A 22,998-nucleotide genomic window follows, 5' to 3' on the forward strand; every position below is an offset into this window, starting at 1 on the left:
GGTTTGGGGTTCAATTGTGGCCTCTTAAAATGATACAATTGTAGAATCACAGTGCTGAGAAACAGCACCTAGTCTAGAAACCTACCTAGAGCTTTAAGCCTCCTCTAGCGCCTCAGTGAGCAGCTGTCCTTAGTGATGCTAAAGCTAAGCTTCAAACGAAGTATAAGGAATACAGGGTGAGGTGTCCACAGGTGCACCAGGACAGTCGCAGAACCACTGTTCACCTCTCGCTAAGTTAGCATTACCACCATCCAAGCTCTTCAAAGTCAGTGGTCTATTCAGGGGTACCTAGTATTTAGAACTTCATGTGCCAGGAAAGGTCCAATGATAACAAAAGTTAGGCCCAACAGAGTTTAACAACTTTTGCCAAGTAAACACATTTGTTAAAGAAGCAATTACCATCTTTTATCACCACCATTTCATCCACAAACCAGCCAACCTTCTACACCTAAAAATCAAGGACAAGCTAAGGAGGGAAAAGACAACTTATCTGAAAGGAATATACTTACCTGCAGGAAAAGCCTATTACATTACCTTGCTGGGGGTGAGGGAAAAGATGTGAGGGGTAACTAGACCACAATAGATCTCATCTCAGGCCATCACCAGGGCAAAGACCAGAAAGCGGGAACCACTGGTGGGCCTGTTATGAATAGCTAGCATGTGTATCGTGTTCTGGGGGTCACAAAAATATCGCACAGATACTTCATTCAATACGAAGAAAGAAGACCTCAAGGGAAGATGGTGTGTTTAATTAAAAAAAAGAAAACTTAAGCTTAAACCAAATGCCTGAGATGACAAAGCCTAACTTCAAATCAGTGTCTCTGGCCCCAAATATCAAGGTCTCCCCATTAACTAAGGCATCATTCCCTATTGACCCCACCTGACCCTATATAACTGGCTCTGAGCACAAAGGCTTTTCACACCCATCCAAGCTCCAGGCAATAACACAAGAGAGAGTGTGGCACACTCAAATTTCAGACTGACAATTCCAGCATGCAGGAGCTGCCCCACCTGGGGAATTTTCTTATTGGTAATTGAGGCAATAATAGTACCTTCAAATTTATTTTGAGTTTTTTAATAGATTAAATGAGACAAGTTGCAAAAAGGGCTTAGCACAGTGCCTGGCATACAGTTAACAAGAGAAGAATTTTGCCACTACTGCTTTTGTTTCCACATCTAGTTTCAGCCCAGTTCCTCTCAAAACCAGTAAGAAACAGTTATGAATCTGAAAATTAAAATTTCCTGTGATTTCCACTTGACCAAATAATACAAAAGTTCTATCACTTTTATGTCTCTAATTTTTCACTCAGTTCTTTCAAATTCAGTAAGAAGATAGAACATGAGAAAAATGCAGAGTTCTGCCACACCATTTAACGGTTTTCCACTGACAGTCATGAAGACTATGATAGCCCAGATTCAATAAGGACAAAGGGGAAAATAATCATCTTTCTGCTGGCTGCATGCAACATCAACTTCAATTCAAAGTACAGATGCCACATAGCTGCTCCCCAAGTACTGCACTACTGAACTGGTCAGTTTGAAGGTCCTGTAAGTCAGCCATATTTCACAGTGAATGAAGATTACAAAGCACCTTGACTACAGCCAAGGGTGGGGAGGGAGACAAGTAGTAAATAGAGAAATATTTGCACATTCTCCTCTTTCTACTCCCTAGTAATCAGGTTCTACAGCTGGGCAAGTAAACCGTAAGGGCTCGACTGTTCAAATAAGACCCAACTGTCTGAAGTGTGAGTTTTGGGGTGCCTTAATTTTCAAATGAAGGACATTCTCTGCAATGGGTATTCACTAACAGCAGCACTACTAGAAATTCCATGAGATGAATAATTTCTATAGCCACCTGCAATCACCCTGATGATTTTAGTACAAACAATCTCAGATTGCTATGGCAAGAAATAATGTGAAGGAAGAAGGCAAGTATGTCCTTCTTGACTTTAACATATGGAGAAACAGGGAGGAGGCTCGGGGGAGGCGTGTGTATGTATACGCGTGTGCGTGCTGTGATGAGGGCCGGGTGAGGAGAAAGAAACAGATGATAGTCCATCTAGTTTTCAGCCCTAAGCCAAGTTCTGACTCCCTTACAAGCAGGTTTTAGCCAAATGTAGATTGATTTTGGGGAGTTTGACTGGAAAGCAAGGGCTCATAGGATTTGATTTCATTGTTCCCTCCCTAGAGTAGGAATGTATTTTCCCCATAAATGCAAAATATACCTTCAAGGGAGCAAAGAAAGTGGGAGAAATAATTATTCCAAAAATAGAGAGATTACAGAAAGAACTTCAAAATGATTTTTTGCTACTTATTCATCACTGTTGGAGGGCCTCTTACTTTTTTCCTGCACATACAGGTAGCCTTCTGCGGTGAACTGGCTCGCTCGTTTATGATCTTTGGGATTCTGTCTGATTTTATTCATAAGCTCTTCTACTTCTGACCTTGTTCCTTCAAAACGATTCCGAGTCTGAAATGGATTAAAAAACACATAAGTTTTAAATTCTCATGAGTTTTTTCACATACATACATTTTTAAGTCTCTGGGTGACTGTAATTAAATTTGTAGGAATTGTCTATAAATTTCTCAAAGTATACCCATCCTTTCCAGTGTGTCTTTTTGTTAAGATCACCGTTAAAGGGAAAAAGTTAGTGGTAAAATAGCTAATAGAGGAATCTAGGCCAAGGTAACTAGAGTTATTTGCTCTTGAAACTATGCAACGCAAACAATGATTCCATTATTTGACATAAGAATTCCTGCCCCCATATCTCCCAATACTAAAATCTCAGATATGTTTAAAAAACAGGTCGTAAAATATCTGGAAAGCCTGGGCAACAATCAGTCTGACCCATTGTTACTCGTAGCACCAAGCAATGTGTCAAAGTATTCAGATTCTGAAAAATTTTGTTCTTCTGTGCAAATAAACATGAGTATCATTTTTTTTTCCAGGTCCTATCAATCGCACTTGAAAATGACATTTCTTCTCAGAAAAAAAAGAAGGGAGAAAGCATTCCACCTACAGATAATGTCTTTGATATCTGAAGAGACAAATCACTTTTCTGACACCCAGGAGACTTGCTCTGCCAATATCTCTGTCAAGCAGCTACATGGAAAACGTATACGCAAAGGTGAAGGGACGAAATCACTAAGGCAATTATGATGAGTCAGCACCACTGAGCTTCTGGGCATTTCTTCCATCCACACACAAAAATAATTCTATTAACACCAAAAAACTGCTGATGTGGAACTGTGGAGGAGCTGAGATGAGAAATTATTATTGATATCTCTCCTCTCTCCTCCTACAATGGACAGGGTTACCAACGGTCCTAAGAGCAGGGAAAATGGAAGAATGGTACATATATTGTAGGGGGATGGGGAGTCTGATAAATGAAGATTGTAAATGGAAAACTTATCTGCAGACGCTTATTTTAAAAAGAAGCAGAGACTTCTTAAAGAACCCGTTTATGTACTAGAAGCAAAGGCAGAGCTTTGAAAAGGAGGGGAAATTTTTTGCTAATGGCCATCTCCCTCTCTGTCCCCATGCCTCATGCCTCTAGGATATCTTGCCCCCATCTTAACACTGTTTATAGCCTGATTTTGTCTGCCTCCTTTGTCACTTTGCTGAGATTCCTCTCAACCCCCATTTCTGGCCATCTGTGTGAAATATTTACACACATACATCTATATACACACACGCGTATGTGGGCCATATGTGTACAGATGCCAGCAAGCACATGAACACACACACATGTTCCTAGGAACCTAGTGAGTTGCATCCAATACTCTCATTACTTAGGCTAATGCTCCAATTGTCCCAGATCTGACCAAAAAAGAGCCCTTCTAGCTGACTCGTGTCTTTGGGTAATTCCTTACTTTTCTGATCCCAAAAGGCATCCCAAGTTCATCTTAATGCTTTCCCCAGTCCTAGAACTGGTGATTTTCTGCCATTTCCCCCAAAGGAGCCCTTGTTCCATTTAGTGGAATGTAGTATGAAGAAACCAAGATCTGATCACAGCGTGCTCACAGCTAAGGGGGTGTCACTGCTTCTACGCCTCCTCGGCAGACAAACTGAGAAAACACATGTATGTTCACATACACACATATTTACATGCACATGTGTACATATTCCTACTTCTATACCTATCTATACATTGAAAAATCCATGAGTCCATACAAATTTGCAAATAAACCAGTCTTAAGGTAAACCTTATAAATAAATATTTTATTACATCACCTATTTGAAGGGGGGTAATTAAATTTGGAGAGTAAGCTGGAATTCAGATACATCTAAGTATGTCTGGAAAACTGGAGGGTCAGGCTTAGCACAGGACCACTCCCACATTAAGGGGAAAAGGAAGAGGTGAGTGAGGAGCTGTTCACACTAAGTTTTACCCAGAAATAAGGCTTTAAAGGCAAATGGCAAAGGCTAATTCCACAGACGGATTAACATTTTTCATATAAGTTTCCTACCCTAGGCCCATGACCTCATTCAGGGAGCAAAGGGAGGCCGAGCATGATTAACATACAAAGAGGGTTCCAGAAACAGCTGCAAAACATCAGAGGTGGACCCCAGGCAGCACTGCTTTAGTAACCTTCCAAAGCAACACAAAAGGGGCAGGAACACAAGGGGCACATGGACACACTCACATGCCCCTCACTGCGCCCACCACATCATCCCCTTAAGTGCTCTCCACATAGGGAGGTGGCAGGAAAAGGGAAGGTTTGCAACAGATCCTAGGTAGGTGATCAAGTGTAAACCCCTATATGACCTTCCACTGGGGTGAGGGAAGCTCGGGTCAGAACTGGTGAGGGGCGGAAGTGGGCCGTGGTTCGCCAGCAGCACCTAAATCTGGGTTCTTACAATTAAAGGGACTCCCATGTTCCCCACAAGTTGCTACGGCCCACAGAAACCAACGGCCATTTCAACATATTCCCCAACTCTAATGTTCACTGACCCCAGACACACCACAAGTGACCTCTTTACACCCACCACTAACTCTGAAACTAACCACCTTCGGCCTGGAGTGGGTCAGCCTGGGTTCCAGTGCAGGTCCTGAACCCAAAGAAGGACGGCTTTCACTAAGTTATTTTCCCTCATTTTCCTCATCTGCAAAATTGGAATAAAAAAATCTACACTGTAGGACTTTTATGAAGACTAAACATGTAGAATCCAAATGGAAAACACAGTAACACAGTAACACCTGGCATGTGGTGACAATAGATTTTGGTGGCATTATAATCATTATTACAGTTCAGTCACTGAAGGGTGATCACAATGACTCCCTAACAAAGGGAATCTCCAATATCAAACTAGCAGTTTATTATTTTCAATCTGATTGAGAGGAGCATATTTTTAATTTTTTTTCAGATTCAAAAAACTAATGCCAACATTAACAAAGAGGGAAGGACATAAACAGTTGTTTTGGAGCAAAAAGAAAAGCTAATAAGATTAAAAGTGACCATAAATCTATTTATCAGAATAACCATGTTCATGTTTTTATACAATTACTTCCAACCTATTTTTGTTTTTTAAACATACTTCATCATTTTGGTGCTCCACTTTCCTCACAACACCGTAACAAAAATAGTTGCACAGACTGTAAATTCTTCTAAACCATTCTAGGGATTCTTCATGAATCCTAGGATTTCTCCCACTATATTTCCTTGCAGGAAGAATTTTATTCTGGTCTCTCTTTCCCCCGCATATCTCTGGGGATAGAGATCATAAAAGTTTTAAATTAGTTTTTAAAATCTCTTTTAATTTTGATGCAATTTACATTCTTTGGAGAAATCTATTTTCTAAAAGCCATCTTTGCTCTCTTTTGCTTTCCATTGATTTTTCTAGATCTTGGGAAATGGATGAAGACTGAATCTCTCTCAATATGAAAAGTGTAACCATTTTTACCATAGAAAAGGGGAAATCAGATTGGAAAAAACAGGTTTTTCACTTTTAAATAATTTCTGCCTTTCTTCTGATTATAAAATGATATTGTTGTTTTTTACTATACTAAAATTCTTAAAAGTTATGCAAAATTATCTGTAACATCATAGTGCACGGATTGTTAACTCTAAGATTGAGTTTTAACATCTGGTACATTTCCTTAAATAAATATACATAGCATAAAAATAAGACATAACTGGGATTTTTGTCATATGTAGTTTTCAATAGCCCAAGCTTTCCCTTTACTATACTAAAAGCTGAGGTCAACAAAGAATGAGACGGAAGGCCAAGAAATAAGTTACAGCAATTAAGGTTTAGCAGGTGAGACAGAATGAGTGGCATGGGTTTTGAAGATGCTGGTATCTCTGAAAAGAAAAGAATTAGCAAAAATTAAAAATGAACAGCAAAGACACATCACATGTTCTCAAAATTGAAAGTAGAAAGAGTTGCTGGAGGGACCTCAGAAACAGCCAGCACAAAGCCAAGAGCGGAACATGTAGAGAAGAGGTTTGAGGATTTAGGGTAATTTACTGGTGACAACCCTTGAGGATACAGAAAAAAGGTTTTGGCAGTAAATTGCTCTTTGCCCATTTCTCAGGGAGATCAATGTTGTTATCAAACGTGTGTGTTAACTTCTTAGTATATGAAGGATATTAACCAGGTCATTTTGTGAACCATTTCAAAAGATAGTTTGTCTTCAACTTTTGCTTAGAGTATTTTGTGACTGAGCATTGCTCATTAACATTGAAATAATCTCTCTGAAATTATTCTGGTGTGTGTAAGGTAACCTTCCCCCCTTCCCCCATGGGCGTGTGACAAGCATCTTCCACTCACAAGCTGGCTGGCTGTACGGGGAGAGTTTCGCTGGAGACCCCAGGAGACCCTGGTGCATCCTACACCTGGCTCCAGGCACAGAGGGACGGCTAGCTTTGCAGGCACATAACCTGTACAGTCACACAGGCCCTGTGCTCAGGAAGTCGAGCAGATGGTCGAATGCTCTGATGTCACTGCTTTGAGAGTCTTCGTTTTTGAGTAAGGGGCCCTGCCTTCTCATTTTACCTTGGCCACAGAAATTTTGGATCCAGTTCTACCTGAAAGTTTTCATCCAGACCAGCCCTGCACTTGGCAGGTGAGGTGTAGACAGAAAGTAATTTTCCATAAGTTATACAGCCTGTTAGTGCAGGGAAAGAAATCAGGAATATAATCTAACTTTCTAAACTAACTGTGTAATGTTCTTTTTACAACACTATTTTGCTGCCTGAAAATGGATTCTGAAAAATCACAGCATCTTTGGACTAAATGTTCTACTACCTACATTGAAGTTGGGTCTAATCGATGCACGTACATTTTGTTACATTATAGCCACTCAAGGGACTTGGGAGACGAGGGATTTACTCTATCATTTAACCCAGCTAAATGTCCAAACAATCTACAAATAAAATTTGTCACATGAATCACAAAAATATATTTCATTACCTACATTCTCAAGTATAAGAAACTACACAAAAGAAAAACCTTAAAAATATAAAATCTAGACAAAAACTATTCACTCTCTATTTCTAAGATGCTAAGAAATTTAAAGTCAGGTGGTAAGCAGGACAGAGATTCCCACCCTTTGCATGTCTTCCAGTAGGCGCTAGGAGTTTGTCCCAAAACCAACTCATTGCATTTCTAACAAGGCCTGAAATCATGCTAAACATAACCTGAATAACTCTTCAATGAAGACACTTAGAAAATCAACTACAGTATTGAGAGGAAAAACATGCACCACCTTCTGATCAAAATCACACATATTATATTGTTTAATAAAATTCTCCTACTTTATCCAGATCTAATCGAAAGCATGCATTTTCCAGGAAAATAATGAAGACCAACAGCAACTGTGAACCCAACACAAGTGGATATGCATAAAACACAGGGTAGAAATTCCTCTTGAACCCTGAAGGCTATCTGAAAATAAAAACTGAGTAAGATATACAGGTAAAAAAGAAGAAATTTAGATCACCACATTGAAATGCTATAAATCACACATGGAGGACTCTTTTGTCTGTTTTTTTACATAGAGAACAGAGAGTTACACAGCACAGCTGATCCTTAGAATGGTCTCACCAAATGCAGATGGCCACAGTCAACCCTGCTGGCATGGTATATTTTAAAGTTGCTAAGAAATTAGATCCTAAAAGCTCTCAGCACAAGCAATAAAAAAGGTTAATGGGTATTTACTAAACTTACTCTGGTAATCATTTTGTACAGTATGTAAGTCAAGTCATTATTCTGTACATCTTAAACTTATACAGTGTTGTATGTCAACTATATCTCAAAAATACTTGAAGAAATTAAACCATGTGAATCTTGAATATAAAAACATACTAGTTTCCCTGATTCAAAAAGATATATGCACCCCTGTGTTCATGATTATTTACAGTAGCCAAGATAAGGAAGCAACCAAAGTGTCTGCCAACAGATGAATGGATAAAGATACGGTATATATATACATACAATGGAATGTTACTCGGCCATAAAAGAAATCCTGCCATTTGCAACAACATGAATGGACCTAGAGGGTATTATGCTCAGTGAAATAAGCCAGGTAGAGAAAGACAAACACCATATGCTTGCCCTTGGTTGTGGAATCTAAAAATAAAACAAAATGAACAAAACAGCAGTTGACTCAGGGAGACTGAGAAGTGACTGCTGGTTACCACAGGGGAAAGGTTGGGGTGTGGGAGAAGGGAAGAAAGGGGCACAGAAATCTCAATCACATAATGCAAGTTGGTCACGGGGATGAAAGAGGAACACGGAGAATAGAGCCAATGGTTCCGTAACGCTTTGCTGACAGACAGTAACTGCACTAGGTGGGGTGAGGATTTAATAATGCGTTTAACTGCTGAGCCATTGTGTTCTATACTTGACACCAAGATAATATTGTAGATCAACAATACTTCAATAAGAAAGTTTAAAAATAAAAACATACTAGTGACTTTTCTAAAACAAGGGAAGAAAAATAAATTAAATAACTTTTTAAAAAGTGCCGCCAGGGGGCAGTATTCCCTGCACCTCACCTAGTCAGAGCAGTTTGTCACACTGAGAAATGACCAGAAGGTGGCGACATAGCCTCAGTTTCACAGCTCCAACAGATCAGCCTGTCTTTTAAGTCTTTTTATAAAATAAATCAAAACCACTTTCAAAATCAAAGGCTTTCATTTCCTTACATTCTGAATGTTGATCTGCAGCTCCATTTTGTAGTGATTGAAATCTTTGGCCAGTTCATGGCCCTGATGATAGAAAGTAAACATTCCCTGGAAAAAGGACAGCATCTAAAGGAAAGAAAGGGACATTAGCAAAAAAAAAAAAAAACTCAAAGGGAGGAAAAAAAAGAATGAAAACAGCCACGTATTTCCCCTCATCTCATTTTGACTCCACTGAAGCAGAGCAATTAAAAGGCACTAGAATTCAATTAAATCTAACTGCATTATTTAAATTTGTCCTTATAAAAAAATGAAAGGCTGGTGATTTTTCCTTAACTATTAGCACCATTAGACAGCTTTTACAGTATAGGGGAAATGGAATTCTACAACATTCACTTGTCCTTTTTAGTCAAGAGAATCCCTATATTTCTTTACAAGCAAAACTTTATCATGCTGGTGGATAAAATCTATGAGGAAAATAAAATCACAGAATCGAAGAGCTAATAACGGCTCTCTCATGGGGCATCCTCTGCGGTTTTATTGACGAGGACCTCAGTGACTCGGGCATAAAAGGCAAAAAGGCAGGGCGGACTAAGCTCTGAGTTCCCTACCGACTCTCGACCTGCCCGTCTTGAATACAGGGCAGCTGCTTCTGCCCACATGTGAGTAAATTTAAAGTGAGTAAAAGTGATTAGGGGTAAGAGTTAAAGAAATCCTGAAACTCATTTTCTTGAGAATGTCACAAAGCTCAGTAGTTGGAATTTGGGACTCTGACGTCAAGTGGCCATCAGGGGTCAAATCCCAACTTAGCAATGTTATGGAATCTTAGGCAAAGTACTGAAATTTTCTCTACTTCAATTTCCTTATCTGCTAAATGAGATGATGAAAGTATCGCCTTATTGAGTTACTGTGTAGAATAAATGCACGAGTACAGTACTTAGAACAATGACTTGAACAATGAGCATTGTAAATGCTCAATAAACATAGGCCATTATTATTATTTCACAAAAAAATAAAACTTTAAGGAGGATAAATTTTTATCTATTTGTTTAATTTAGGTTAAATCTATTACTCCAACTGGGTCATAGCTTCCGTGAATGCCAATTTTTAAAGTAATACTTGCTTGATTACTTCTGCTTCTCAAAATCATAAACACAATGGGTAAATTGTATGGCAAATGAATTACATCTCAAAGCTGTTTTTTTTTAATCACAAGCAAAAAATCTATGTGAAAATTAACCTCGAGAATCATAATTCCAGTGTTCCTTAATTTTTTAATAAAACCCACAGTATGAAATACCCCTTTACATTTCAAGGAAGATATATTGTACATATACATTATTACATAAAGAACTAAAGCTACTAGAATACATCAGTATCAGAATAAACAAAATCATGTGTTTTAGTGGAAGTACAAAGAAAAGTAAGAGTAACTCACAAAATTGTTTCAGAGTATTTCCACACACCAGTTCTTAACTTTGGTTGCATAAGCATCATGAGTTGTATTAGAAACCACGTATTACCAACAACTGTTGAAAGTACTGTTGAAAGTACAAAGTTTGGACTGGTGTACTTGCCTTAGAACAAACCTGAGTGAAGTTTTTTCTTACCCCATCAGCACCGCCACCCTCACCCACATTCTAACATTGTTTCTATACAGAGATTTTTCTTTAATGGGCAGAAATTGCACCCAACTGCAGCGATCTTGAGACCATATAGCAGAAGAAAGAATATTCAGTTATGGTCACTGTGCCAATAAGGCTCAGAACCGCTGATCTGCAGGGGCTCCTGGACTTCACGGTTACAATGTCTTGCTTCATATTTATGCACCATGGCCTCTAGCAACCATAAACTAGATCTAGAAAGAAAAAACATTTCTATTTTATCACAAAAATCCAGTAGCAGAACAACCTGCTCAAATACTTACAGGTTCCACAAACTCAAACTTCTTTCTTTCTTGGATTTCTTGAAGCTTACATACATATTCAAGAGACAGTTCATAAAAGTGCTGCCGGTTTTGCTCCACTTGGATATCTGCCTATGTTAAAATAATTGAGGTCGGTCAGATTAGAGATAGTGAGGAAGTAAACTCTTGATCAGAGGTTGGCAAAACGACTGTCCACAGGCAAACAGAGCCCAATGTCTGTCTTTCTAAAAAAAAAAAAAGTTGCGCTGGAACAGACTCATTAATTATTCACTTATGTATCTTCTATGGCTACTTTCCTGCTACAACAGCTGAACTGAGTAGTTGCAACAGGTACCTTATGGTCTGCAAAAGCCTAAGATATTTACTATCTGACTCTCTGCAGAATATGTCTGCTGACACCTGCTTTTTATGAGGTGACCCCAAAGGATTGAGGATCAGGTAACACAGCTCTTCATGAAAAAAGTTATCCAACCAACACTGCACCCACGGATGAGCCATACACATAGAATCCTAATCACACAGACATTACTTCCATGAACAAATCCTCTAAGAATGAAGTCAGCCTGGGAAAGGGGCTCCAGGAAAGTCCAATCACCTCAGCACTCCTGCGTGAAGGCAGCAACTGAGGAAGTGGTGGCTGTGGTCCCATCTCTAGAACCTGCCTCTCCAAAGCAGGCTAGGGCTTGAAGCCCATCTGCAGGCAGTCATGTTCCCAAGGCCTCAGTGTCTCCCCCTACTGGTAGTGAACAGGCACTATGGGAGTGAACAGAGGACTATTCCAAAAAAAGGTTCCAACTCACCTCATCTAACTAGGATGGAACTGGGAGAGAAGTGCAGTTCCACAAAAACAACAGAGAAAGAGTTCTCAGCCTAGAAACCATTCTTACAAGGCATCATGTATTTCGTAAATTGATTGATTTTACTTTTAAATGTATTTATCTAGACATTTCTCCAAAGCGGATATGAAAATGGCAATAAGCGTATGGGTAGTTGCTCAATATCACTGATCATTAGAGAAACACAAATCAAAACCATGGGTTGCCACCTCATACCTATCAAAAAACAGAAAATAACAACGTAAAAAACTATCCGAAAATTTAAAATATCAAGTACTGGGGAGGATGTGGAGAAATTGGAACCCCATGTACTATCAGTGGGAATGTACAATGCTACAGCCACTATGGAAAACATGGCAATTACACTGTAAAAAATTACAGCTTGGCAAGTCCCCCAAAAATTAAAGCTAGAATTAGCTAGCATATGATCCAGTGATTCCGTTTCTGAGTATATACTCACAAGAACCAAAAGCAAGGACTCAAAACAGGTATTCGCACACTCATTCATAGCAGCAATATTTACAACAGCTAAAAGATAGAAGCAACTAGGGTCCGTTAACAGAAAAGCAGATAAACAAAATGGTGTATATGTACAATAGAATATTATTTAGCCTCAGAAAGGAAGGAAATTCTGACACATGCTACAACATGGATGAAACGTGAAGGACATAAGAAGTAAAATAAGTCACAAAAGGTCAATACTGCATGATTCCACTTCCATAGGGTACCTAGAACAAATTCACAGAGACACTAAGTAGAAGGGTGGTTGCCAGGAACTGGGGGTAGGGGAGAGGGAGAACATGGGAAATATTGTTTAATGGGTACTGAGAGTTCTGGAAATGGAATATGGTAATGGTTGCCCAACAATGTGAATGTGCTTAATGCCAGTGAACTACACACTTGAAAATGATTAAGATCCTATATTTTATGTTTATTTTTACCGTAACGAGAATTTTTCATTTTTTGGAAAGAAGGAAAAACAGTTATTTATCTAATGGGTATTAAAAATGTTTTAGCATCAAATGTGATTTAAGATAATGTTTAAATATAATAGTGTTACTAAGCCAAAATGAGAATTTCTACCTAATACTCATCAAAACCGTATTTTTATGCCTCTAATAATCACAGTCTGAGAGTTCAGTCACCAGCAGTTAACAGAGACAACCACTGGGGTGGGGGCATGCGGAATGTAATTTTGTTAAGTACTCAATAAAATAGAGATATGAGGGGGTAAGAGTGGATTCTTCATGTTATTGTTACTGGGAAATGTCCCTCAAGAAAATTACACCAGGGACATAGTCACCAATTTATTTATTTTTTTAATTTTAGCAGAGTCTCTCTCCAGGTTGTTTATGCCACTGCAACTACCCTGGCATTGCTGGTCAGGCCATGGTTCTGAGTGTTCAGAATAGCGATGCCATTTGCTGCATGGCTGATCACCAGGATCCCGGTATCATCAATAACCCTTAATTTACAGCCACGCCAGGGACATACAAACCACAAAGGCAGCACAGTCCTTTAAGCTGACTCAAAGTCCAGAAGGCCATCACTACTCGGGTATAGTAAGAAATTTATCTGGTCTCCAGTTCCTGGCACAAAGTTTGTAAAATCCTTGGGATTTCCTCAGTGATGGGATCATCCCTTGCCTTTCCTAAGACGCCCCTTTGGAGCACACCTGAGTTTATGCTAGTAAGGGACTTACAGGGGGGCCCCTAGGCAGCACCACCAAAACCAGGAGGTTAGAGGACTGGAATGGTCAGCCCCGCCCTCAGTCTCTGGGAGTCGGGTGGAAGGATGGGGCACTACAGATCAAGCTCTACAAAAACTCTTGAGCAAGGGCTGGTAAACTTCCACGTTGGTGACACATCCATATGCCTGGAGGGTGACCCAGCCCATGTCCAGGAGGAAAAAAATTTTTGTGCTAGGAAAAAAATAGCTAAGGAAGGCAGACACTAAAAAAGATGGACGAGGTGAACTCTGAGCAGAGAGGAGGTGAAAGGGTATTTGGAGGAGGGAGAGAGGCATGTGGTTCTGGACCGGGGATGTACGAGGCGGTCTGAAGAACAGAAGGAATGGCCCTGAGCATGGGGTCTGCCTGCCCACGTGCGGCCACAGCAAGGCGGCCTGGGTGGGTGCGCAGGGTGGGTGCGCAGGGTGGGTGGGCCCCTGGCCTCCGGATACAGACCTGCCGTGAAGGTCTGGAGAAGAGGTGGGGGAGAATAGGAAGGCTCACTCGGCCTGCTGAGCAGAAAATAAACTGTAGGAATACACCGGTGGAAGCTAGGAGACCCACTCAGAGAGGACTTTGCGGTAATCTGTGAGATGCCAACATGCTTGCGCCAGGATGACGGTGGTGGTCATCAGGACAGGTGGCCGTATTCTGGGAATATTCCGAAGCTGAAGAAGACATATGCTGACAGACTGGGTGTGGGGTGTGAGAGAGAAGGCCGAAGATACTCTGAAGAGTTTGCCTACACAATGTTCAGAATGAGACACCTAATTAGAGAGTGAGGTGGAGATGGAAACTGACTTAGGGCATGAAAACTCCCTTCGGGATACCAGAAAATAAAGATGAGAAGAAAAGGGAAGTAGAAAACTGCTAGCCTAAGGAGAGCTTATAAAAACAAAGCTGTCATTTCCAAAGTGACAGAGGGTAGGAGATGGGGGAGCATATGGGACAGCTGCATGGCTTTGTACATTATATGGAGAAAGGGCAGAACGTACTCTACCTACCTCGTGTACTACAGTGGGATTAAGTGGTATAAAAGTTCCTTTGTCCCTCATAAACTATCAGATGCCATCCAAATGTCAAAGGTATTAAAGAGACAAAAGAAAATGTGACATGTGGGTAATATCAAAATGACCACACACACACACACACACACATACAGAAAGAGTTTGCAACTAAATACCTGACATTTAAATATAACCCAGGTTTATACCAAAGTCAGTGTTGTCCGTGTCATTTGGGTGATACTTCATTAAGTGTCTACTACAGTGGTATGTTACTCTCAGACTCCTTATGTGTTCAAAAATGAACAAATGAGAGAAATAAAAAAAATCACACTTTTGTGGAATGAGTAAAGATCCTAACAGCTGCAAACAACATCATTTTTAATGAAAGCATATGTTCCAAATTATAAACCACTGAGTTTCCATTCAAGCATGTGAGAGCAGAAACAAGTGGCAGGGCATTTAGAAAAGGGAGAGAGAAAATGAAAGATATAAATTCTTTTCTCCTTACACATGGCTTTCTTTAAAAAAAAAATTCTATTAGACACAAGTAAAACAGATGCTGCTCTTTCCAGGGAAGCTAAACCTCCTGAAGCTTCAGTGTTAAGTAAGATGAATGCTGCCTTCACATAAAAGCAAAATGGTATGTGAGCTTATTAAATTCAATTCATTTCTTCAATAAATCTTGAAAGCCAATTAATAAACCTATTCCTGAAAATAATATATTGTTCCTCAGGAATGCTGGTGAAAAACTGTTCCTGTGAAAATATACTCAGAATCAAAAAATTTTAGTGCCATGAATCCATGTGAATTAATCACCATAAGATGTATTAATTATTCTGTGTCTTGTTCCACAAGAACTCTTTGTTCTTATCTTAATTCATGGCCATAACCTGTTCATTTTTTTCCACCTCTAATAATTCTAGATGAAAAGTTTTCCAAAGAAAAGCACACTGAAAAGAGAAAGGCACCGTGGCCTGAATTTTAGAAAGAAATGAACAGAAAAGTAACAACAGTACCTCTTGTAAATGTGAGTCTTTCTTTTTCGCAGATAAATTCAAATGTTTATCAATTAGGCTATAGTTCTTCTCGGTCTCTTTGTCAAACTTCTTTTTTTCTTCCTACAAATCAGAAAACACAAACAACTGTGATTAAACAGGAATTATTCATCAACATCGTTAATCCACTAGGGAGCTCAAAATATGACAAATATTTGAAAATAAAGAAAGTACCACTAAGTGTGATGAAGTGATCTGAAAAAATCTATCTGCTCCCAGGTCAATGTTTATTAGCCATCAAGACAGCATTAGGACTGGAGTCATTTATCTTTTCTTTTTTTTACCTTTAATAGGCTTTTTTCCAAAGCTATTTTTCAATTCTTCACACTTCATGTTTAGAATTAGTGCTATGTCACTTGTCCCTCATTAAAAAAACAAGAAGAACATAAAGCTTAAAACAGCAAAAACACTGCAGATTTTGGCATAGAAATGGCATTCATTTAAAACTGATTAAATTTTGCTCGAGTGAAAATAATGAGAATCACAATGGGACAAAAACATCCTGAGATAGAGTATCCCTAATTGTCCAGTATGAATACAAGATCCTCTGACCCGAATGCCATCAACTTTCCCAAATCTTAGCAGTGATTCTATAACACTACTTAGAATATGTATTAACAGGTCACCAGGGCCTAAAATAACAGTGACACACTTGTACTGAGATCCTTTGGTTAAAATTACAACCATTTCTCAGGTACAGCCTAGAACTAGCATTTGCTTTCCTTTTGCTTTTTATGCTTTTTTGAGAAAACAAGTAACCCAATTTTTAATGCAGAGAAGACTCTCTCCCCTAACACTGCCAATTTAAACAGATTTTTAATAAATATTTCTCAGCACCAATGAGAGCACACTATGTCCTCATGCTGTCAAAATGTTTCTATTAACTTCAAACTCACCCTAACTCTCTAAGACCTCCTGGAAAGGAACATTCTCTTCTCTATTTTTGAAATTCTATTTCCTAAAGCAAAAATAAGGAACTATTCCAGTCTTTTCTGGTATGATCTTCTTCCTACTAGACAAACGGATTAAACTAAGCACATAAATCCTACTTCTCTGCATTTATCATTACTTTTTCACTACAAGGGACTATATACACTGTTGCCATGGGAACCGAGGACAGAGCCTCTGCCAGCTCATCTCAAGACCCTAAATCAATCCCCACAGTGACAGAGGAGACTGACTCGGGAGCTGACATTTCTTCCCATTTCTACTCCAAGTTTAATTGCAAATTAGCTCCCTAAGTGAAAAAAAAAAAGAAGAAAGAAATACAACACAGAACCATAATTTCCTTATTGAAAAGATCAGGGATTTTCTTTTTGTCCTAACTCATTCTTGGATCCAGTCCTAAAATTCTGGGCTCCTGTGGCTCACCTATGTGTGACAATAGTCAAACTTTTGTTGAAAGAGCAGCACTTTTTCTTTATGCACTAGGTTTAGTTTATGTCTATTTTTTTTTTTAGTTTAAGGCATTCATATATGGTTACTCTATTTTCTGCTTTTCACTATTTTGCTCTTCATCAACTATTTTGACAACTAACCAAAAATGTTAAGTAAAGCTAACATATGGCCATTACTCCAAAACCCCCATTATTTCAAAAAGGTCGTATCATGGCATGCACACTGGCTCAGGTGTCAGAAGACGCAAGGTCTAGTCCTGGCCGCTTATGACTATGTGCCTCTGCACTGGTGTCATGGAGCTTTCTCACCAGCAGTGTCTCAGGTTTAAACAAAACAGAGATAGAAGTCACGCCGCTCCATTTACATGACACTAACTGCAAAGCAAGACCACAAGGTAAAACACGTTGACTCTCTTTGCAGATTCATACTTCCCAGGAAGGCTGAAAACATTTTTAACTCCTTTCATTTCATCTGAGCCACACAATGGGACAAAGGAAACAGTGATGCTAAAATCAGCAGTCAAAACACCCAGCACACTCAGCAACAGTGGGCTATGTAAATTACCACGTGGGTAAAATCGGGAATGAAAGAAAATGGTGGTATCAAGGCTTTGTGAGGAAAGAATTTAGCCAAAAAACAACATTACACCCACCAGCTAGAGTGGAAGTACATTCGTCCATCCATAGTGTGGTATTACACAAATGCTACTGTGTTTTGTTTTTCAACCCTATGACCGAAGTGTTTCTTCTTGCATTTGTTATCAATGCCACTAGAACACTACTCTGCTTCTTTGTGCAGTAATAATAAGAATTTTAAAGAGAACTGTGCAGCATTCAATAAAGGATGGAGCATTTTCTTTAGCACTGCAATATATGATGTGCATACACACGTACATAGGGGTGGATTATACATATATACATACATACAAAATATATTGAGCAACACAAGACAGCAGGCTCTATCAAGGATCAAATGAAATTTAGTGCAGAATTTTTTTTGTAAAGCAGCATTACAAACTCAGATGAGTCTGAGTCAGGTGCTAATGTTACGGATAAAGCAAGCTGGAAGTTGAATGCAATGAGTGGTGGAGGCCAAACGCAAATCAGAACACCCACAGCTACTCAACATAGGGGAAGGCAGCCATTAACACAGCTTCAGCTGTGTTACACATTTTGACATGTGTAAATGCAGCTCTAGGATATAAGACATGCTCGCTGATTTTTCTGGAACAGCTGGAAATCTAATGATTTTTAAGTGATAACAACAATTTTTCTTTAATTTTAACATAAGTAAGCCAAAAAGCTTATATTTACAGGTAAATTGTGACTTATAAGAATCAACTGGTAAAATCATACATGAAAAAAAACCAGAAAGAGCTATTACTTAAAACAGCATGATCAAAAAACACATATATAAATGGTAGAGGGAATTCATAAACTTAATCAGAATTTAAATCATCAGATCTTTTGAATTCATTAGAAGTAAAAACACAAATTTAAAGATGTCATCACAAATCACTGGGTAAAAAATGAATCAATGGTGCTGGTATAATTGGTTAACTATTTGGAATCAGAGAACCACATCTCATCAAAATTAATTCCAAATGGATTCAGAGAGTCACAGTGAAAAAAATGAAGCCATAAATAAAAAGAGAATATTTTCATAGGATCTCAGAAGAGAGAATAAGGTTCTAAGCAAAACAGAAACAGAAAATACCATAAGAACATCTTAGTATCAAAAAATACACAATAAACAAGCTAAAAGGCAAACAAGCAGGGAAAAGGTGCAATTAATATGGAGGAAAAGAAATATTCTTAACACATAAAACATTGATTAAGCAGTTTTTTTACTAAAATCACACATCAACACTTTCATGGGAAAATGGACAAAGAACGTACAAAGATCTCACGAAAGTGTGACTGTGATTATGAATTGTGCACATTTCCACAGGGTACTAGCTTTTTGTTTTGTTTTAGAAGAGAGATTTTTTTTAAGTTACCAAATAACTTTTTTAAATATTTCTGTGTTTTACAAATTTCTTAGGATGAGGAAATGAAAAGCCTTACTTTGCAACTACAAACATCGAATAATATGATGATTGGCACACATGGTGGTGGGGGGGTCATGGGAAAGACAGTGTAGCACAGAGCTGACAAGTAGTGACTGTGGCATCTTCCTACGCTGATGGACAGTGACTGCAATGGGGTGGGGGGGGACTTGATAATATGGGTAAAATGTAGTAACCACAATGTTTTTCATGTGAAACCTTTATAAGAATGTATATCAATGATACCTTAATAAAAATAAAAATAATAATAATAGGGCTTATTAGTCTAGAGAACTAAATACCTTCTTAAAGATGTGCCAACTCTTTCTCCATTATTTAAAGAAGTGGGGATAATACCCCACGTATAAGAAACAAGAGTCATACTACATGCCATACACTTAGCAGGGGCACTTTTTTAAATGTAATATCATACATCCAAACCAAGCAGTGGTGGGATCCCTGTTCTTAGCCTCACCTGGTCTGCTAACATCTACAGCCCAGAGGAAACACCACCTCTTCTGTACAGTGTCCCCTATTAATAATCGGGGGAGACAGCAGCCTCCCTTTACTCCTCCCCTCCCACCCTCCGTTTACCAACTGTCACCTATTCCTATTTGCCACCTTATTTGTGTTTTCCAGCCCTCCTTCCCCCTTTTCTTTATGCTCCTTCAGCCTCTCCAAAGAAATGAGAATTCAGCTCTTCCCACAGAATCCAGAACCTGACTCCACAAACAGCAGCACTATTTGGCCAGGAGGGTCATAAGCACAGCGCTCTGGCATGTGACCTCTGAACCCTGCCCGCGGACAGCAGACAAAATCTGAGCGATTCTTGTTTGTCAAGCTGAGGTAGAGCAAGCCATATAAATGGGACAATGAAATAAATTGCAACTATGTATGCCAGGCCCTTACTCTAGACATGATCTAATTCACTGAATCCTCACAACAGACTCCTGAAACAGGTATCATTAGTTTCATTTTAAAGATCAGGAAACGAAGGCTTAGAGGCCATAAACTAACTTGCCCCACATCACAAAGCTAGTTAAGGGGTAGAAGTGGGATTCAAACCAGGAAAATTCGGGTCTTCCAGAAAGATCTTCACAGCACTCCAAAGCTGAGGTAATTAGGGGTATTCCTGAGCACCTATGTTTATCTCCATTACAGCACTTTTCAGTGTATTTTTATTGCTTTTTTTTTGTGATGTTCCCCAAGACAGTTGCCAGTTTCTTGGGAGGCCAGCCAGTGTTTCCATTCATAGTTGTATCTCAGGGCCTCTCACACTATGCAATATGAGAGGCATTGATAAGTGTTTTATTACTATAATGAGAGAAATGTAATTAAATTAAATCAGCATTTTTTTTTCCTGCTTAATCAAACACAATTTAACAGGAGAAATTACTCAGATAGACTTGCTTTTTACCCATACTTCGTAGTCAAGTACAGAATCTCGGGAAGTCAATTTTTATTAAACATTTAGTCATCAGACATAGTCTTTGAAAGAAATATAAAAGAAATTTGGGGTGAGAGTCTGTTAATCACTAGGGTGATAAGTTACATGAAATGAACATCTTTTTTCAACCTTTCTGGTTAAATTTTTTATTCTATTGAATAAGACAGCAAATGGCTCTTTCCAAAATAGTGTTTTAGTAGGTTATATTATGAATACATTTAGTCGTATCTACATGATATTTGCATGAAGCCACATTTTCATTACTTGACGGCTCAAATATCTAAAGATCAATTTTTAATTCTCCCCCTGTAACTTTTAGAAAGTCCTGGTACTTCTCAGAGATTTTACACCATCTGCTTGGCTCCTATGCTGTCTGGTACCTGTATCAGGTCCTTCCCATTTCGTGAGCAATGACTATCAATAAAGAGCTATGGGGACACTTGGGCATAAGCGACAAGCTCCGGGGGAAGATGAAGGGAAAAGGGACAGAGGAGATAAGAGCTGAGCTAGACCTCAAAGAAAACTCTGAACAGGAACCTGATGTGACACAGCACAGAATTACCTGGGTCCTGTGATGGAAAATAGGGCTTTTTAAAGAGAGATGAGAACCTGGCCGGCATATAAGGACATGAGCAGAACCCACAGAATGGAGGTAAAAAGCCCAAACCAAGCAGATGACTGAAGGAGAACATACCCTAACAGAAGCAGACAGTAGGAAAGACTATGTTGGGGCTTTTTAAACGTTTAATTTACAAAATCCACCTCGAAGCTTAGATTACATTAGAACAAGTTAAACATGTAACTGGGATTCTGGAAACTGAAGAAATTAAGAATTAATGAAACTGAAAGAGTTTCAGTATAAAAGTAAAAGGTATGGATGGCCATGCCAGATGGAAAAAAGGAGAAGAGAAAAAAAGGTAAGACAAAACATTTTGACAATGATATCTAAAAAATTCTGCTGTGGTCAGAATTTTAGAACCATTTTTTAATCCCCACATGAAAATTGCTTTATGCTCGTTAATGATCAATCTTTAATTTAGGAGAATAAAGTTATTTTTAAGCATTCCATGTAAGTAGATCAACCTGCATGACAAGAACACACGCTTGTCAAAATATGACGATTTAAAAAGCACGGGTGGAGAAATTAATCAAATATCCAGATTATAAACTCTTTCCTGGTTCTTCTAGAATTATCAGTAGAACAGGTTACCTTATATAGTAAGATGAGTGCAGACTGGTAGAAAATAAGGAAATAAAGCAGTCTTTTAAAGATTTAACAATTTAATAAAAGAAACAGATGTTTATATATTGCTATATAACCTAAAAATCACCTTTCTCTGCTCTTTATTATAATACACAAACTGCCAATAAAAAAAGGCTTCTCCCTGTGACTCACAGTGACTGGCTTCCCTGAAGTTACCATCAACAGGCATGACAGGAATCACACACACTACACTGAATGAGGCTGTAGGAGAAATTCTTCATAAACTATAAACTTGAAGCCAGAGAAACAATGAAGGAATGAAGACTGAGGACTGCAGGAAGAAATCTGGCCACTAAACAGCCCAAGGCATAGATGGAAACAATTAAAATAATTTCTCCTTTGAATGTGGCAATTTATTTTGCAAGTTGCTTTGCAAGATGTACTCTACACAAGAGTAAAACCAGAAACTGGGAAAGTTTGGTCAGGGGAGGAGGCAAAGAAGTCAATAGAAAATTCGAGGCCAGAAATTTATAATAACCCAGCAGGGTGGATGGCAAATAAGTAAAGAATCTATTTATTGAGTCACACTCATTTTTAATTTCCATAACATAATCCTAGCCCACCACTACCACCATCCAATTAAAATAAGAAAAACAAGAGATGGACATGGTTACACTCAGTACCTGCCAATGAAATGTTAAAAGGGAACCAAAGTGTTAGAGCTTTAAAACAGCCTAAGGCAACACGATCAGAAATAGAGCAGTCAGAGCCCCAAGTTCTTCATTTTACAGACAAGAAACTAAAGGCAGTGACTTGCCCAGGGTCACAGATGTAAAATCAGCCCTCCAATCTCCAGCTATGAAGCCAGCGGACATAATCCAGTTTTGTGCATCTCAGCAAGCACTCCCAGGAGGGGGACTTGGGGCAACTCCCACTGATCACCCCTCAAAACCCAGCCCTTCATTAAAAGCTGTAAAATATTATGCCAAAACAAGTGTCTAATGATTTAACAAGTCCCTTAAAGGAGAACTGATTCCATAAATAGCAACTAAAAAGCTGGCACTCTTTGGAGCCCATTGGTATTGCTACAGCCACCGAAGCTACAATGTTTATCTGTGCAAAAGGATTTTAATAGTTTATTTGGGAAGATAAAGGGAAAACTCACACCCCCAAGCCATGTGGGGAAAAAAAGTAACACAAAACCTCTCTCCCTAAACTA

General features: G+C 38.9%; 1 protein-coding gene across 6 annotated transcripts in view; it reads right to left on the reverse strand.

The window, feature by feature from the left end:
- Positions 1 to 22,998, reverse strand: part of ARHGAP10 (Rho GTPase activating protein 10) — a 275,052-nt gene that overhangs the window by 162,720 nt on the left and 89,334 nt on the right. For all 6 annotated transcript variants that reach the window (XM_073232593.1, XM_073232592.1, XM_073232594.1 and 3 more), the window contains 4 exons: positions 15,645 to 15,746; positions 11,057 to 11,167; positions 9,154 to 9,258; positions 2,341 to 2,470 (listed from right to left, as the gene is read on the reverse strand). In XM_073232593.1, the coding sequence (XP_073088694.1) occupies positions 2,341 to 2,470; positions 9,154 to 9,258; positions 11,057 to 11,167; positions 15,645 to 15,746 (448 nt within the window). The remainder of the gene's footprint in view (positions 1 to 2,340; positions 2,471 to 9,153; positions 9,259 to 11,056; positions 11,168 to 15,644; positions 15,747 to 22,998) is intronic.

Source organism: Manis javanica, chromosome 3, assembly GCF_040802235.1.
Source record: "Manis javanica isolate MJ-LG chromosome 3, MJ_LKY, whole genome shotgun sequence".
Taxonomy (NCBI): Eukaryota; Metazoa; Chordata; class Mammalia; order Pholidota; family Manidae; genus Manis; species Manis javanica.